The 18,254-nt window shown below is 39.2% G+C and overlaps 1 protein-coding gene across 5 annotated transcripts in view; it reads right to left on the bottom strand.

The window, feature by feature from the left end:
* Nucleotides 1–18,254, bottom strand: part of Arnt (aryl hydrocarbon receptor nuclear translocator) — a 63,265-nt gene that overhangs the window by 11,811 nt on the left and 33,200 nt on the right. For all 5 annotated transcript variants that reach the window (XM_048358025.1, XM_048358021.1, XM_048358023.1 and 2 more), the window contains 7 exons: nt 14,978–15,191; nt 13,652–13,865; nt 11,434–11,536; nt 6,640–6,705; nt 5,994–6,079; nt 2,616–2,692; nt 2,015–2,149 (listed from right to left, as the gene is read on the bottom strand). In XM_048358025.1, the coding sequence (XP_048213982.1) occupies nt 2,015–2,149; nt 2,616–2,692; nt 5,994–6,079; nt 6,640–6,705; nt 11,434–11,536; nt 13,652–13,865; nt 14,978–15,191 (895 nt within the window). The remainder of the gene's footprint in view (nt 1–2,014; nt 2,150–2,615; nt 2,693–5,993; nt 6,080–6,639; nt 6,706–11,433; nt 11,537–13,651; nt 13,866–14,977; nt 15,192–18,254) is intronic.

The raw sequence follows: 18,254 nt of genomic DNA, 5'->3' as shown, positions 1-18,254 counted from the left end.
CAAAACAAACTAAAGCAATTGTCTATTTAACAGCTGGCTTCTTGCATGTTTTTTTCAGAATCTTATATATTTAACTTTAACAGTATTAACTACAGGACTTAGGTATAATTCATAATCCACTCATTCAAAGGATGCAAGTTATATCCTACTAAGTTTATAAAGTAGTGCATATATTACAATTTAGTTTCAGAATATGTGCATTGCACCAAAAAGTTTCTTGGGCAACTGGCAGTAAACCTGTTCCCATCTCTCAACTCTACTACTGACCTTCTCTCTTCCTTTTTAATTTTTGCTTTTTCTAGAAATTTAATACAAATAGAATCATATAATTTGTATTCTTTAGTTCTGTAATATGTTACTTGTAATATTTAAGTTCTATGTTGTTGTATGTAACAATATTTTATTCCTTTTTATTGTTCAGATGATTCTAACATTTTGTGTGTTTATTCATAAAATATTAATGTACACTTACATCACTTCTACTTTTAGCTATTATTAATAATTCAGTTAAGGACATTCGTGTACAAATCTTTGTGAACATTTATTTACATGTCACTTAGACGTTTATGGGTGGAACTGCCAGGTTGCAGGATAAGTATATATTTCACATTTTAGGAAATTAAAACAACTACACCATTTTTCATGTCCACTAAAAAATGAGGGTTCCGGGTTCTCTACAGTCTTGATAACGCTTTCTGATATAGCTATTCAAGCTGGTATATAATAACATCTTATTTTGAGTTTCGTAATGACTAATGGTGTTGAACTCTTGCCAGCTCCGCTTTTTCAGTAAAATGTTAAAGTAAGATACAAGGTTTTTTTTTTTGTTTGTTTGTGTCTTGTTTTTGCCTGGGTGGGGCATATGGTTATCTAATTGTTCTATCACTCTGTTAAAAAGAAAAAAACTCGGGGCTGGGGATATGGCCTAGTGGCAAGAGTGCTTGCCTCGTATACATGAGGCCCGGGGTTCGATTCCTCAGCACCACATATACAGAAAATGGCCAGAAGTGGTGCTGTGGCTCAAGTGGCAGAGTGCTAGCCTTGAGCAAAAAAGAAGCCAGGGACAGTGCTCAGGCCCTGAGTTCACGGCCTAGGACTGGCCAAAAAAAGAAAAAAGAAAAAAACTCATTTCAGGCTGGATTGTGGTTTAGTGATAGAGTGCTTGACTAGCATGCATGAAGCTCTGGGTTCAATTCCTTTGTACCACATAAACAGAAAAAGCCATAAGTGGCACTGTGGCTCAAGTGGCAGAGTGCTAGCCTTGAGCAAAAGAAGCTCAGGGACAGTGCCCAGGTCCTGAGTTCAAGCCACAGGACTGGCAAAAAAAGAAAAGAAAAAACAACAACAACAAAAAAAACATTTGCTGAAAATTAGTTGACCATAATTATAATAATAGACTCAATTTTGTTCTATTGATCTATACATCTCTCCTTATACCAACACCACATTAATAGCTTAATAACAGCTTTATAGTAAGTACTGAACCTCCAACTTTTCATTTTCACTGATCATTTCACACAGTCATAACACAAAGTACCTACTGGCATTTACACTTTTACAAGTTCACATGTATCAACTTAAACATAGTTAACTGTTCTGCTGAATGACTAAATTACAATAGCATGCTGAACTTGTCTTTTTTGGGTTATTATTAGTTACATAAGGTGTATAAAGATAGTCTTATGAGTATAATCAACTAAAAGAAGCATTTTTAATCTATAACCTGTATTAATATCAGAACAAAAAATATACTTGTATTTATTTGTATGTTTTAAAAAATGTATCTATATGTGTGCTCTCACCTGCTTTTACATACCATATTTTTCTAGATGATAGCCCTGGTTAGAAGTTGAGAATAAACTGAGACTCTATTAGGATAGGATCACCTCTTTTTTCTGCGCTAGGACTACTGTGTTATAGCTATCTCTGGAATTACACAATTGTGTAACTTCAACACTGGCAAGGGAAAACAGAAGCCTAGGTATTCAAGATGTTAATAGCTCAAGCTTCTCACCTGTGGCTGGTAGCCAACAGTAGCTACACAACGATGATCCACAAAAGTGAATATTCCTTCAATGTTGTGTCGGGAGATGAATTCTGTTGGTTGACAAACACTACTCATGTCTGTACAGTTAGGAGAACTAGTTACCTAAAAGTGAAGAGATAAAAATGAGGCAAAATTATACTATTCTTTGCAGATTTATTTCTGGTCTTTTCATTGATATGTACCCTTCCCTCTCTCATACACTTCAACTTTTGCTAAATCTGAGAGTAGTGATGTTTGCACTGTTATAGGTCTCCTTATTTTTGGAGAGTAAAAGAAAATAAACACTAACTGGAGGTGTATTTCAAGTGGTACAATGCTTGCCTAGTAAATGCAAGACCCTGAGTTCAAATCTCAGTACAAGGAAGGTAAGGATGATGAAAGGAAGAAAGGGAGAGAGGAAGGAGGGAGGGAGAGAGGGGAGAATGGACAAATGAAAGGAGAATGGAGGGAGGAAGGAAGAGGGAGAGAGAAGATGAGAAAGAGGAGAAAGAGGGAGAAAAGGAATATAATCTCTAAAGAAGATTTACTCTAATTTATAAGGGATAAAATATGGAAAATTCACACTTGCCTGCAATCTGCCAATGGCCACTAGGCAAAACTTGCTCCCCTGGCCAGCCTCTGGGTCATCATCTGGGAGGGAAACACCTTCAGAAAAGTGAAAAGAAAAGGACTTATAGAGATCTTAAACTCCAGTGCCAGGTTAGTTGAGTAAGCAATAGAATAATAAATGAGAATCCCACTATTATGGACTATGTAAAAAAAATTCTATGTAAACAATTATATAGAATTTACCACATAGAAATGTTTGTGTTTGTGTGTACACTGATAAATATATATATATATATTTTTTTTTTTTTACCAATTTTATTTGTAATAAACTAGAGACTACAAGTCTCATCCAAAGAATCTAAAACACTATTCAGGCCAAACCAAACATATATGGAAGGTAGCCATTCTCTGACCATTTCATAGACTGAGAATAGTAATTTCTGAAGTAAACAACAACAACAAAAAATAAAAGTATACCAAAGCCAGGCGCCAGTGACTCATGTCTATAACCCTAGTCACTCTGGAGGCTGAAATTTGAGAGCCAAGCTTCAGAGCCAGGCTGAGCAGACAAAACAACCAGACTCTTAGTTCTAATTAGCCAGCAATAAAAGCTGAAGTGGAAACATGGCTCAAGTGATAAAGTGCCAGTCGTTTAAGAAAGCCAAGCAAGAGCTCAAGGCCCAGAGTTCAAGCCCAGTACTATTAACCAAAAGAAAAAAGAATGGAAGGAGCAACCTTTAGTTACTTATATCCTTTGGAAAAGAGAGAAACCAGCCAGGCACGGATGGCGCCTGCCTGTAATCCTAGCTACTCAGGAGACTGAGATCTGAGGGTCATAGTTCAAAGCCAGCCTGCGCAGGAAAAGTCCACAAGACTCTTATCTCCAATTAACCACCAGAAAACCGGAAGTAGTGCTGTGGTTCAAGTGGTAGAGCTCTAGACTTGAGCTGAAGTGCTTAGGGACAGCCCCAAGGCCTAGAGTTCAAGCCTTACTACTGACCAAAAAAAAAAGAGCGAGAGAAACCAATGTTTTATATGGAAAGAAGAATGCATTTTTCCTATAATTATTTGCATAGTTATCTTTTATCCAGAAAAATAGTATTTCACTGATAGCTACACAGAAGTAAAAAAAAAAAAATCACACATACCTTAAATGTATGATTTATATATTTTTTAAAGTTCAAATGTCATTACTTGTACTACTTAAAATTAAATTTTTCTTAGTCACTACTAGTTAATGAGAGCAGATACATGTTAGGCACTGAACTAGATACGTCCCTTATATTAAATCTAATCATCACAACAACATTATATAGGATGTATTATATCCAAATTAAAGGATAAGAATTTACCTTTGCATGTTTCACTAATAATTAATAAGGTAGAGTGCTTGCCTAGCACGCATGAAGCCCTGGGTTCGATTCCTCAGCACCACATACACAGAAAAAGCCAGAAGTGGCACTATGGCTCAAGTGGTAGAGTGCTAGCCTTGAGCACAAAGAATCTAGGGACAGTGCTCAGGCCCTGAGTTCAATCCCCAGGACTGGCAAAATAAATAAATAAATAAATTAATTAATTAATTAAAATAAATAATAAGGCCAGTAATCAACTCAGGTTTTTCCAAAACAAAGATTAATCTCTTCCCAAAATATATCTAGCACTGTCTCTCTTTTCTCTTAGTTTCTATCACCCTAAAGCCCCAAATCCCTAAACAGAAAGAAAGCAATATAGTTGTTAAGCTTTGGAAACTTGCCAAATCAATTTTAAAAGATGATCCTTAGATTTAGTGGCCCATGCCTATAGTCCTAGCTACTTGGGAGGCTCATATTGGGACGATCAAAGTTTGAAGCCAGAACAGGCATATATACAAGGACACTCCCACCCGACCCCCCTTTTCAACAATAGCTAGGTAGAATGGTATACACTTGTCATCCCAGCTACAGAGAAATCTGAGATTGGAGGACTGGCCTTTGAAGCCAACTCGAACATATTCTCAAGACTTCTTCTCAACCAAAAGCTGGGTGTGGTGGCAACCTAGTTATGATGAAAAGTGAAAAATAGAAGGATCAAGGTCTGGTAATCCAAGTAAATAGGATTGAAATCTTGCAGAATGGTAAAATAGAAGGATCCAAGACTTATGGATCTGTCTGTGCAGGCGGCCTCTGAACCTCAATCTTCAGATCTCAGCCCCCTGAGTAGCTAAGATTATAGGCAAAAGAGCCACTGGCACCTAGCTCTGTATCACATTTTTTTTTTTTGTTTGACTTCAACTTTAAAAGTGCTCAAGCTTGATTTAATGCCTTTGGAAAGAAATCTCCTTTTAAAGTTGTTACTATCAGTGCAGGGCACCAGTGGCTCACCTGTAATCTGAGCTACCCAGGAGGCTGAGATCTGAGTGTTCCAGTTCAAAGCCAGACTAGACATAAAAAAATTCCAGAGACTTATTTCCAAATAATCAGGAAAAAAAAATGGCAGAGGTGAAGGTGTGATCCAACTGGTAAAGCATTGGGGAAAAAAAGCTAAGCAAAAGTATAAGGGCCTGAGTACACCCCAGGAGTGGCACACACACACAAAAAAATTGTTATAATTAAACCATTTCCCCTTTGTCTCTCAATGTCTTATATTTCAGAGCTTTCTCAAATAATTTGAATTCAATGCCAATGTTTCTTTGCAACAACTGCTTAGAACACTGGTATTAAGTATACATTTTTATGATTTTAAACATTTAAAAGTTATATTCTTGACTTATTAGCATAGTGTCTGACTAGCAAGCACAGTCCTTGAGTTCAAACTCTAAGAGTAACCAGTCTTGAACAAAAAAGCTAAGGGACAGTGCCCAGGCCCTGAGTACAAGCTCCAAGACTGGCATAATCAATCAATCAATCAAAAAAGCTAGCAAACAACTACATTCTATGACATAGTCAATACAAGTCCTTTTTTTTGGAGAGGGGGATGTCAGTCCTGGACCTGAACTCAGGGCCTGGAACCTATTCTTGAGCTTTTTATGTTCAAAGCTAGCATTTTACTACTTGAGCCACAGCTACACTTCCAGCTTTTTGCTGGTTAGTTGGAGATAAGAGTCTCAGGAGCTTTCTTGCCTGAGCTGGCTTTGAACTGTTGTCCTCAAATCTTAGCCTTCTGAGTAAATAGGATTACAGGTGTGAGACACTGGCACCCAGCAATACTAAATCACTTTTAAATCTGAGTAATCCATCCCCTCAACTGAAATATGAACTCAAGAACAGACAGGAAAAAGCCTGATTTATCTATCCAACTTTCTTATTAAGGATATTTCATATACCAAGTATATAATAAACATTCTGTTAATTAAACTTGACAACTTTCTTGGACTCTCTTAGTAATTAAGTACATGAGTGGAGAAATTCAAATTTCCTACCTGCTGGAGGCCAGGCCTTAATGTAACCTGTGCAGTGGACCACCACAAAGTGAGGCTCTCCATCCTTCACAGAGCCAAGTCCATTCCTACAAACGTTACAGAAAACAGTAGGAACATTCTATAATATAAATCTTAAAAGGTAATATTGTCTTAGTACCTTTAGACTTTCACTGTTTAGAAAACAGGATAGTCAATGGTTGAACCTTTCCCACTCAGAAGTGACCATTATATTTTAGACACGGTCAAAATAAAACAAAAACATACTGAAGTGCAGGGCACCAGTAGTTCACACCTATAACCATCATTACTTAGAAGGCTGAGATTGAAATATTGAGGTTCAGAGCTATCCCAGGCAGATATATATATCCCAAGATTCTTATCTCCAATTAACCAGCAAAAATCCAGAAGTGGAGGTTTGGCTCAAGTGGTAGAGCACCAGGAGTGAGCAAGAAAGCCAAGCAAGAGCTCAAGGCCCTAAGTTTACCCAAAGAACAAACAAAAATTAAAAGCATACTTCAAGAGGGAAATAGGCAAAAAGTGTATAGCTTCCTTAAATATAATTAGGAAAACAAAGTTCCAGAAAATACTGCCAGAAAAAAAAAGTTAACTGTAAGCTGGGTGCTAGTGGCAATGTTTTGTACCTTACCTGCATCTGTTCCTCACAAAGCTCAGTCTGTTCATGGTGACTGGGTCCACAGTGCTATTGCCACATCTGTTTGAACAGAGATTAAAACTAGTAAGGCTGGCTGGGTGCCAGTGGCTCATGCCTGTAATCCTACTTACTCAGGAGGCTGAAATCTGAGGTCACGATTCAAAGCTAGCCCAAGCAGACAAGTCCATGAGATTCTCCAGTAAACTACTCAGAAAAAGCCAGAAGTGGTGCTGTGGCTCAAGTGGAAGAACATTAGCCTTGGCTCAGGGACAGCACCCAGGTGAGAATTTCAAGCAAAAACAACAACAAAAACCTAGCATAAGGTTGTTTGATGAATGAACCTTTCATAGCACAATAGCAGAACTTGGATACAATTAGACAGAAAACTGCTCATAAATAAAGAATGATAAAAGTCAGATTTAGTGTTTCTAAAACTTATAACTGCCTAGAATTTGAAGTTGAAAATCTTATACATGCTCTTCAAATTCAAAGATTCTCTATACCACAAGTTGGTAAACAGTAAAGGACCAGATATTTGCAGCTTGATGGGCCAGTTTTTGCAACTAGTCAGCCCTGACACTGTACCACAGACAATATGTAAGCAAAAAAGCATAACTATGTTCCAATAAAATTTTATTTAGGAGGCTGAGACTGCAGCCTAGTGGTAGAGTGGTAGAGTGCTTCAATTCCTCAGTACCACATAAGCAGAAAAAGCTGGAAGTGGCACTGTGGCTCAAGTGGCAAAGTACTAGCCTTGAGCACAGACAGGCTCAGGGACAGTGCCCGGGCCCTGAGTTCAAGCCCCAGGACTGGCCAAAAAAAAACAAAAAACAAAGCAAAACAAAAAAAACCAACTTTATTTACAAATAAAGAGCTACAGTCTGCTGATATTTTTCTGCTTTACCTTTGCTACATTTCATTACTAGTTATCTACTAGTTATCTTTCTCCTTCTTTAGCCATGTCCACATCTTAGGACATACCTCTAAATCCTACTTTCCCTCTTTTTCCTTTTTTTTTTTTTTTTTGGCCAATCCTGGGGCTTGGACTCAGGGCCTGAGCACTGTCCCTGGCTTCTTTTTGCTCAAGGCTACTAGCACTCTGCCACTTGAGCCACAGCGCCACTTCTGGCCGTTTTCTGTATATGTGGTGCTGGGGAATTGAACCCAGGGCCTCATGTATACGAGGCAAGCACTCTTGCCACTAGGCCATATCCCAAGCCCCCTCTTTTTCCTTTAAAATACAAAGACACCTATATCAATTTTAATATGGGACATGCTCTTTTCTAAGTATTTTTATAAACTGATTTTTAGCAACTTTTTGAGGTCAGTAATTAGTATTACCTCCCAATGTTAGATGATAAAACCAAAGCCCAAAGAAGTCTTATAATCTGTCCAAGGTTTCAGAAAACAAGTGTCAAAGCTAGAATTTAAATCCATGGAATGCTGTGGATTAAAACAAAACTCAGCCAGGTGTTGTGATATAACCTGTAGTCTAAAACTATTCAGGAGGCTGAAGTGAGAAGATCACTTGATTCCAGGAGTTCAAGACCAACCTGAATGACATGAAACCCTCTCACAAAACCAAAAAATCAGCAGTTAGAATTCACAAAAACCGGGCTGGGGATATAGCCTAGTGGCAAGAGTGCCTGCCTCGGATACACGAGGCCCTAGGTTCGATGCCCCAGCACCACATATACAGAAAACGGCCAGAAGCGGCGCTGTGGCTCAAGTGGCAGAGTGCTAGCCTTGAGCGGGAAGAAGCCAGGGACAGCGCTCAGGCCCTGAGTCCAAGGCCCAGGACTGGCCAAAAAAAAAAAAAAAGAATTCACAAAAACCACTAAGACATACAATATTCAATTTTATATCTTTAATAGTCTAACATCATTTCTACTATGGAACTTGTCAGAACAATGTTTCTATTATACAACTCATTTTGTAACATTAAGAAATGCCTTCTCTTAAACATAGCCTCTTCAACTACTACTGGTGCTGGGAAAACTGGGTAGCCACATGTAGAATACTCAAAGTGGACCCTAGCCTATCACCATGCACCAAGATCAACTCAAAATGGATTAAGGACCTCAACATCAGACCCGAAACCCTGAAACTACTGAAGGACAGAGTAGGAAAGACACTAGAACTTATAGGCACAGGTAGTAACTTTCTGAACAGAGTTCCAGGGGCACAACAGATAGGGGAGAGACTCGACAAATGGGACTACTACAAAATAAAAAGTTTCTGCACAGCTAAAGACATAGCCACTAAACTAGAAAGACAGCCAACCATATGGGAAAGGATATTCACCAGCACAGCAACAGACAAAGGCCTAATATCCGTCATCTACAGAGAACTCAAGAAACTAACCCCCTCCAAACCCAGTAGTAAACCAATTATTAAATATGCAAAGGAGCTAAAAAGAGACTTCACAGAAGAAATAAAAATGGCAAAGAAACATATGAGGAAATGTTCAACATCCTTGGCGGTAAAGGAAATGCAAATAAAAACAACCCTGAGATACCACTTTACTCCAGTTAGAATGGCCTATACTCTGAACTCAGGCAACAACAAATGCTGGAGGGGATGTGGAGAAAGTGGAACCCTTCTCCACTGTTGGTGGGAGTGTAAACTAGTACAACCACTCTGGAGAACAGTATGGAGGTTCCTCAAAAACACTGAGCATAGGGGCTGGGAATATGGTCTAGTGGCAAAGTGCTCATCTCGTATACATGAAGCCCTGGGTTCGATTCCTCAGCACCACATATATAGAGAAAAAAAAAGCCGCAAGTGGCACTGTGGCTCAAGTGGCAGAGTGCTGGCCTTGAGCAAAAAGAAGCCAGGGACAGTGCTCAGGCCCTGAGTTCAAGCCCCAGGACTGGTAACAACAACAACAAAAAAAAAAACTTAGCAAAGACATACCCTATGACCCAGCCACACCACTTCTAAGTATCTATCCTGAACAATAGGATCCAGGATACCATAAGGACACCTGCACAGCCATGTTTACCGCTGCACCATTCACAATAGCCAAACTATGGAAACAACCCAGATGCCCCACTACAGATGAATGGATCCAAAAAATGTGGAACATGTACACAATAGAATACTACATAGCAATTAGAAATGATAAAATAATGGCATTCGCAGAGAAATGGTCAGATCTTGAACAAATGTTGAGTGAGACAATCCTAGAGCACAAAGAACAAAGCTGCATGATCTCCCTGATATGTGGTTGTTGGGGGGGGACAACAGTAGAGATCATGTCTGTAAAACAACAAACTTCTTTTCAAATGGTATTTCCACATGTTTTGGTCAGCGACTTTACATTATGTCTCTAAAACCAATCAATTATTGAATAAGCATAAAAAGGTCTAAAATAGACCTATCAGAGGTTCACAAGAGCTCAACAGCTCTTATGACTATATAAGATGAGGCTAAGCAAAATTAATTCCAAGAGATGTAAACAGGAGGATTTTATCATTGTCGTTAGGTTTTATGTACTAGGTGAATTTCCTGTGGCATACCCCATGTGGTTACTGTATATGATTTTGGTACACTGGATATTGTATATATGCTTATCTGAATTAGGGATGGGAAAGAAAATTGAGGGAGTGTGTGACAAATATAAGAAATGTACTCACCACCTTATTATGTAACTGTACCCCCTCTGTACAACACCTTGTCAATAAAATTTAATTTAAAAAAGAATATTTGTGAGCTGCAGGTCTTTTGTAACAACTGGCTACCTGCAGACTGCTAATGCTCTAATAAAGACTCCAAGAATTGATCCTTCAAAAGAAATATTATCAAGTAGTTGTACAAAGAGGTTATTTCTAATTGCACTTGCCTTGAATTGTTAGTGGTTTAAGTTCTGCATTAAAGATGTGTGTGTGTGTGCGTATGCTCAAGGATTATACATTTTTTCTTAAAGTTATAAATGATCTAATCTATAGTTTTAAAGATCTTGAGAAAGAAGACATAAAAGTATTTTCCCCTTCTCAAAAAAAAAAAATGTCGGGCTGGGGATATGGCCTAGTGGCAAGAGTGCCTGCCTCATATACATGAGGCCCTGGGTTCGATTCCCCAGCACCACATATACAGAAAATGGCCAGAAGTGGCACTGTGGCTCAAGTGGCAGAGTGCTAGCCTTGAGCAAAAAAAAGAAGCCAGGGACAGTGCTCAGGCCCTGAGTCCAAGCCCCAGGACTGGCCAAAAATAAATAAATAAATAAAATAAAAATAAAATGTCTTTGCTTAAACCAAATGTGGTGACGCTCAAATGTAATTCCAGAATACAGGAGGCTGAGGCAATGCTGGGCACTGGTGGCTTATACCTATAATCCAAGCTACACAGGAGGCTGAGTTCTAAGGGTTGCAGTTTAAAGCTAGCTAGGGCAGGCAGAAAGTCCATGAGAATCTTATCATCAATTAACTATCAAAAGGAGCCCGAAGTAGAGGTATGTGTCAAGTGGTACAGAGCTAGCCTTGAGTGAAAAAGCTAAGGAAGAACACCAACGTCCTGAGTTCAAGTCCTGGTATATGTACATGGGTGCACACATGTGCACACACACACAAAGCTAAGAAAGAAAGATTCCAAGTTTGAGGCCAGCCTGGGCTACATAGTGAATTTGAGGCCAGCCTGAGCATCACCTAAACTCTATCCAAAAAAACAAAAACAGCAATCAACCCATTAAAAAACCCTAAATTAATGTCCAATTCTCCCTTTCTCCTTCCCATCTTCTTCTTTCCTTCCCTCCCCTCCCCCAATCCATACTCCAATCCTCTCACTTACCTCATTCGACAAATAAACGATCTTCTTGAGCCCATACACATCCTCATGGAAGACTGTTGACCTTCCTTTTTCACTGTTCCAGTCTTCAGATCCAGGATACGCCCTAAAGAATGGGAAAAGGGCTGGGAATAGGGCCTAGTAGCAAGAGTGCTTGCCTCGTATACATGAAGCCCTGGGTTCAATTCCCCAGTACCACATATACAGAAAACAGCCAGAAGTGGTGCTGTGGCTCAAGTTGACAGAGTGCTAGCCTTGAGCAAAAAGAAGCCAGGGACAGTGCTCAGGCCCTGAGTCCAAGCCCCAAGACTGGCAAAAAAAAAAAAAGGAAAAAATAGAAGACAAAGAAGGATGGGAAAAACAATCTGGAGTGCATTCTAATGAATAGGGAACAAGGGGAGAAACAATGGAGGAAAAGATAAGTGAGCATCCTATCAATGCCCTCCAACTTCCTTGCATACAGAATAAGCCAAGTGGGTGATGGTTTTTTTGAAGCCTAAATTATTTCAATTCTCATCTATGAATCTCACTGTAAATTCAAAGGCGACACTGAAAATAACCTCTTTTGTTTTTTTGGTTTTTTTTGCCAGTTTTGGGCCTTGGACTCAGGGCCTGAGCACTGTCCCTGACGTCTTTTTGCTCAAGGCTAGCACTCTCCCACTTGAGCCACAGCGCCACTTCTGGCCGTTTTCTATATATATGGTGCTGGGGAATCGAACCCAGGGCTTCATGTATACAAGGCAAGCACTCTTGCCACTAGGCCATATTCCCAGCCCGAAAATAACCTCTTTTAAGGGAAGCTAGTGGAAAGAGCCAAGAATACTTTCTTATGCCTGATTGGCTTTGTTGTCATTGTTTTGGGGGTTTTGCTGGTACAAGGGATTGAACTCCAGGGCCTCATACTCTATCTACTTTTTCATTCACAACTGGTTCTCTACTATTGAAACCTTATGCCTGGCTTTTTGGCTGGCTATTTAGAGATGGAGTGTCAAGGCTGGCTTTGAACCACTATCTTCTAGGTCTCAGCCTCCTAAGTATCTAGCTCCTGATTGTTTTTACATAGAGACACTTATACAGAGTTAATATATAATTTTATATGCTATAGAAACATACATCTGTCTGAAATCAAAGTTGTTGCTCTTATTTATATAGAAAACAAGGGTAACTTTTGAGGGAAAGGAAGAACTGTAAAAAACAAAATACAAGCACAAAAGAGGTCAGGAATGTCATGCGTTAGACTCAATTATCCCAAATGAATCACCAAAAAGCCAGATGTAGAACTATGTCTCAAGTGGTAGAGTGCCAGCTTTATACAAAAAGCTGGATGACAATGTCCCAACACCAAGCTTGAGCCCCAGTACAAGCACCAAAGAAGAAAAAAACATGTGTTTTGCTGCCCAAAACAAAGGATAAATAAACTTGGATTTATGATGCTAATTCCTCTGACAGAAAAAAAGCTATGCCAAATCATAATTGTAAACCTCACAGTGAATTTCAATTTAATGATTTTATAATGATTTAATGATAATAATAATATAATTTAATGATATAATTTAATAATAAGATATGTTATTATATGAACATAATCACTAATGAAAGTTTTTTATAAGAATGAGTCATAGAGTAGGGCTGGGAATGTGGCTTAACGATAAAGTATTTGCCTAGGCATGCACGAAGCCCTGGATTCAAATCCTCAGTACCACATAAATAGAAAGGGCCGGAAGTGGTGCTGTGGCTCAAGTGGTATAACACTAGTCTTAAGCAAAAAGAGCTCAGGGACAGTACTCAGACACTGAGTTTAAGCACCACAACTGGCAAAAAAAAAAAAAAAAAAAGAATGAGCCATAGAGTAGATAATCTGCATGTGAATAAAAATAATTGATTTGGCTGGGAATCTGGCCTAGTGGCAAGAATGCTTGCCTCATATACATGAAGCCCTGGGTTTGATTCCTCAGCACCACATATATAGAAAAGGCCAGAAGTGGCGCTGTGGCTCAAGTGGTAAAGTGCTAGCCTTGAGCAAAAAGAAGCATGGACAGTGCTCAGGCCCTGAGTTCAAGCTCCAGGACTGGCAAAAAGAAAAAGAAAAAGATTATATTCACTAAAGGAGAAAATTCTAAAGCTTTGCCAGATCCAACAAACCAATTTAAGAATATAAATGTTCTTATACATCAAAAAAATAAATAACTTCCCATTTACTTGCCACTCTCAGAGTTCTCACCTGTTAGGGCATTTTCTGAAGTGGAAAGCTGCTCCCGGAGTTTATCCACATCATCTGGGTGCACCTGATCATAGAGTGTGCTGCCAAACCATTCAGATTGTGGCTGGTTCAAAACAGGAGTCACTGAATCAGAGACATATACCACCTGACCTGTCTCACACGAGACAATAAACAGAAAGCCATCTGCTGCCTCCAAAATCAAATGTTTCAGTTCCTGGCAAAGGATAAGAAATGAAAATTAATAATGAACTCTGAAAAATAATTATTTCTATTCATGAAAAGCGAGATTCCCTTCAGGACATATATATCTAATCCTGATTCATACCTGATAGCCACCATTTTCTACCTTAAATATAATTACCTTCATTTTTTTGCCAGCCATTGGCACCTGTCCTCATTTTCTCTCCTTACCTTCAAACCTATAAACAAAATGTTTTCTCAATCTTTCCTCAATTTACTCAGAGTATTCAGTGCCAATTGTATACTAAGAATAGTGTCATAAACATAATTGGTCTAGCCAGCGCAGGTTGTTACATTTAAGAATCTCTTCCAGGAGGCAGATTTCCAGAGAAAATTCAGTAATAACTATCTTGTGTGGAAGGCAATGACTTCTTCGTGTCATCTTACAGCAAATAGCCCAAAACTCAAGAGACCACCTTGTTCTTGTTCTTATTAAAGTAATAACAATTCTCTGGAACTCTTCAAAGGACAAAGACTGAGCTAATGGTCAAGCAAGCCACATACCTGTGACCTAGGACTGTTTTAACTATGCCTAACTTTCTCACCTTCTGCCCTCAATTCTCCCTATCAAACCCGAGGCCAATAACTGTACCTTTGAAGACAGCTGAAGATTTACGGAAGTGTTGTCTTACAATGGCTGTCATATAATAAATCTTTTTCTGCCCTTAAAAAAATAACCAGCAGAAAATAGGGCTGGAGGTGTGGCTAAGTGTAGAATACTTACATACTAAACACAGAGACCAAAATTCAAACTCCAATACTACCAATAAAAACCTCTAGAAACAGTTTCTTCCATTCTCTCTAACTGTTAAAGCCAAGGATGAATCTACTCTGTCTGGGATGTCATTATTTTTCTACCTTTACAGGCTATATTTATGGATCACGTTGTAAAATACCCATTAATTTGCTAAATAGATTCCATAACTCTTTTCTTCTTACTGTTAATGCTTATTCAGCTAAGGGCTGAAACTCATTTTTCCATGGACTGTATTTTTCCTGAATAACTTAATTCTTGTCACAAAAAGAAATCAAAAGTTTCCATTGATTCACCCAGAATCTACTCTCTCACAGTTTTAAGTCCAAGACCTGATCAGTGAGGAAAGATGGCTTGTAGGATCCATCAGTGGATGTGTTGCCGGTTCCCCTCAAGGACTTCATGTGAGAAACCGCCATGCGTAAGATGGTTAACTTGTCTGGTTTTCGAGCCAAGGCACTACAAGTGGGTACCATGTCTGACAGTTCTGTGATGTAAGCTGTCATCTTATTCCGTCGCCGCCGTTCAATCTCACTGTGATTTTCCCTACATAAAAAGAAAAAGGAGAAGACCCATCCAGGTGGTCACATAGGATCATCTGGTTTCAGAGACAATGATATGGATACCAAGCGTGCTGCTGAAGAATGTAGAACTTAATGATGCTTAAATCTCATAAGTTAAAAGTGAAGTCTGTCAACTTCATGCAGAGCAGGCATGGAATAGAAACTAACAAGGTAAACAGACAAAGAGCAAGCAGACACCTCAATTCCCTCTCTCCCTGGCAACTTCACTTCCTATGTAAATTACATTGCCTCAGAACAAAAATTGTTGTAAGAAATGACAGTGTCTTTAAGTATTGAGGTCATTTACTTAAATTTTTAACTTTTTTCTGTCTTTTCTTTTTTGGTATTGGGGATCGAACCCAGGATGTTGCACTTGCTGGGCAAGTGCTTTGCCACTGAGCTACATCCCAGCCCTTTACTTAAGCTTTTAAGGAGACAAATAATCTTAGCTTGAATGACTACATGTTTACTAGTGAATTTGAAGACCAGACAATTAAATGACCAATTTTTGCCAACTCAAGTATGTTACTCAATAGCTAATATAAGAAATGATAGGTTCCTTTGGGCTATAAAATGTTGCTTTGTTATAATCATCTCTTAAAGACGTTGAAACGGAAATGTGAGATTTTCTTTGAGCCTTGTTTTATTCATCTGCCAGGCGCTGGTGGCTCATGTCTGTAATCCTAGATACTTGGGAGGCTGAGATCTGAAGACTGTAGTTCAAAGCCAGCCCAGGTAGAGCTTTAAGCAAAAGTGCTCAGAGGCAGCACCCAGGCCCTGAGTTCAAGCCCCAGAACTGGCAAAAGGAAAGAGAGAGGGAGGGAGGGATTCAGAAAGGAAGGGATGGGAGGGAGGGAGAGAGGGAGGAGTTTTATTTATCCTACTCATTCACAAAATCCTACCTCTTTTATCTGGGTGTGGTACCAGTACACTAAACTTAAAAGGGACTGTAAAATATCATATGGGCTGCCAATCTAAAACAGAGAGAACTGAGAACTTAGGGGTAGGATAGGGAGAAAGAGTATGCTTTAAAGGCTTGAAGAAGCTGGGGGGCTGGGGGGCTCATGCCTGTAATCCTAGCTACTCAGGAGGCTACAATCTGAGTATTGTAGTTCAAAGCCAGCCCCGGCAGGAAAGACCATGAGACTCCTATTTCCAATTAACCACTAGAAAACTGGAAGTGGCGCTGTGGCTCAGGTAAGAGTGCTAGCTAGCCTTGAGCTGAAGAGTTCAGAGAGAGTGCCCAGGCCCCAGAGTTCAAGCCCCATGACTGAAGGTGGGGGGGAAGGCCTGGAGAAATACAATTTAGATATCACCAGGTTAAGTAGAACACTTCTCTAATAATAACTTGCTCAAAACTGAGATAGGATACCACTGTATGTATGTATGTATTTATTTTGGTGGTCCTGGGGCTTGAATTTAAGGGCTGGGTGCTCTGACCTTTTTTTGCCCTAGGCTGCTTCTACTTGAGTTACAGCTCCATTTCTGGCTTTTGGGTGGTTAATTGGAGGTACATGTCATACATAGACTTTCCTTGAGGCTAGCTTTAAACCATGATCCTCAGATCACAGTCTCCTGAATAGATAGAATTACAGGTGTGAGCCACTAGTGCTTAGCTTCATATTACTATTTTAAGTGGAATAATTCAGTTTTCAAACTGAATTCTGAAAAGCCTAGGCTGCTCAGTATCCTCCTTAAGGATGCCTTAAGGAGAGAAACAAACAACATGCTGCATTTCTGCTTCTACTTGAACACCTTTATTAGCTTCTATTACCACTTAATGATGCTTTCTGAACAAAAGTTATTTAAGAAAAAAACTCCTAATCTATACTCTAATCCAAATTTACTTTTAATGAGTAATGATCAGATTGAGGCCCAGTAGTTAAGTGACTTTCCTCAGGGTTCCTTTCATGCACAATGTTGATATTTCTTCACATCATGCAGAAAAACCTTTCTGAAGTGTAAAAACAATACCAGCAGGTATGCGTTGAAGTGCACCAAGCTGAGTTTGTGGCCTGGCTTGAAGGGGTAAATGATAAACATTGGGGGGGGGGGGGAGATAGTAAAAACAATACCAACACTGTATTTCCTACTAAGGTATCACAAACCAGACAGATCAGACAGAAAGGTTTGAGGAGATACAACTATTCCCATGTTATGGACAATAGTTCCCAAAGTTCTTTTTTTCTTTTTTTTTTTTACTCAAAGCTAACACTCTACCGGCTCTTAATGGAGATAAGATTCTTATAGGCTTTCCTGCCCAGGCTAGCTTCAAACCACAATCCTCAGATCTCAGCCTCCTGAGCAACTAGTATTTCAGGTGTAAGCCATTGGCACCCAGCTCCAAAGAGATTCTTAAATCTTTGTTCCAGATGGCAAAGTCTCAATATTTACTTTGCTGAAAACATGGAAAATTCCCAAATTTTATGCACTCCTCTTCCTAGTATCTGACAGATTTTTGACAGTGAAGTAAAGAAACCTGATCCTTTTTCTTTCTTTTAGTGCCAGTCCAGTCCTGGGGCCTGAACATAGTGCCTGGACATTATCCATCCATGATCTTTTGTGCTCAAGTCTACCATTTAAGTTACAGCTCTACTTTCAGCTTTTTGGTTGTTAGCTGGAGAGAAGAGTATCACTCACTTTCCTGCCCAGACTGACTTCGAACCACAATCCTCAGATCTCAGCCTCCTGAGTAGCTAGGATTTCAGGCGTGGTTCACCAGTGACCAGCTGAAACCTGATCTTTTGATTAGCCTTGCAAAGACAGCTAAAACTTTCCTGGGAAATCACAAATAAGGACTCAGTCACCAAAGCAACAGTATTTCTACTGTGGCATAATAGTCTGAGCTACGAGTCTTCTAGGAAAATAAAAATGAGTCTTCTAGAGGTGTATGGTATAAATACAGAAGTCCAAATTCTGGGAACAACAGCAAATACAGGTATATTTCTATTAGTTTTCTAATAAAATATATTTTCCTGTTAAAACACTGACACAGCTGTATTCTTTCTAAATCCTCTGGTTCTATGAAACTTGCTGAAAGAGGGAA

Source organism: Perognathus longimembris, chromosome 11 (genome assembly GCF_023159225.1).
Source record: "Perognathus longimembris pacificus isolate PPM17 chromosome 11, ASM2315922v1, whole genome shotgun sequence".
In the NCBI taxonomy this organism is placed as follows: domain Eukaryota; kingdom Metazoa; phylum Chordata; class Mammalia; order Rodentia; family Heteromyidae; genus Perognathus; species Perognathus longimembris.
This window is presented reverse-complemented; position numbering and strand designations above follow the sequence as displayed.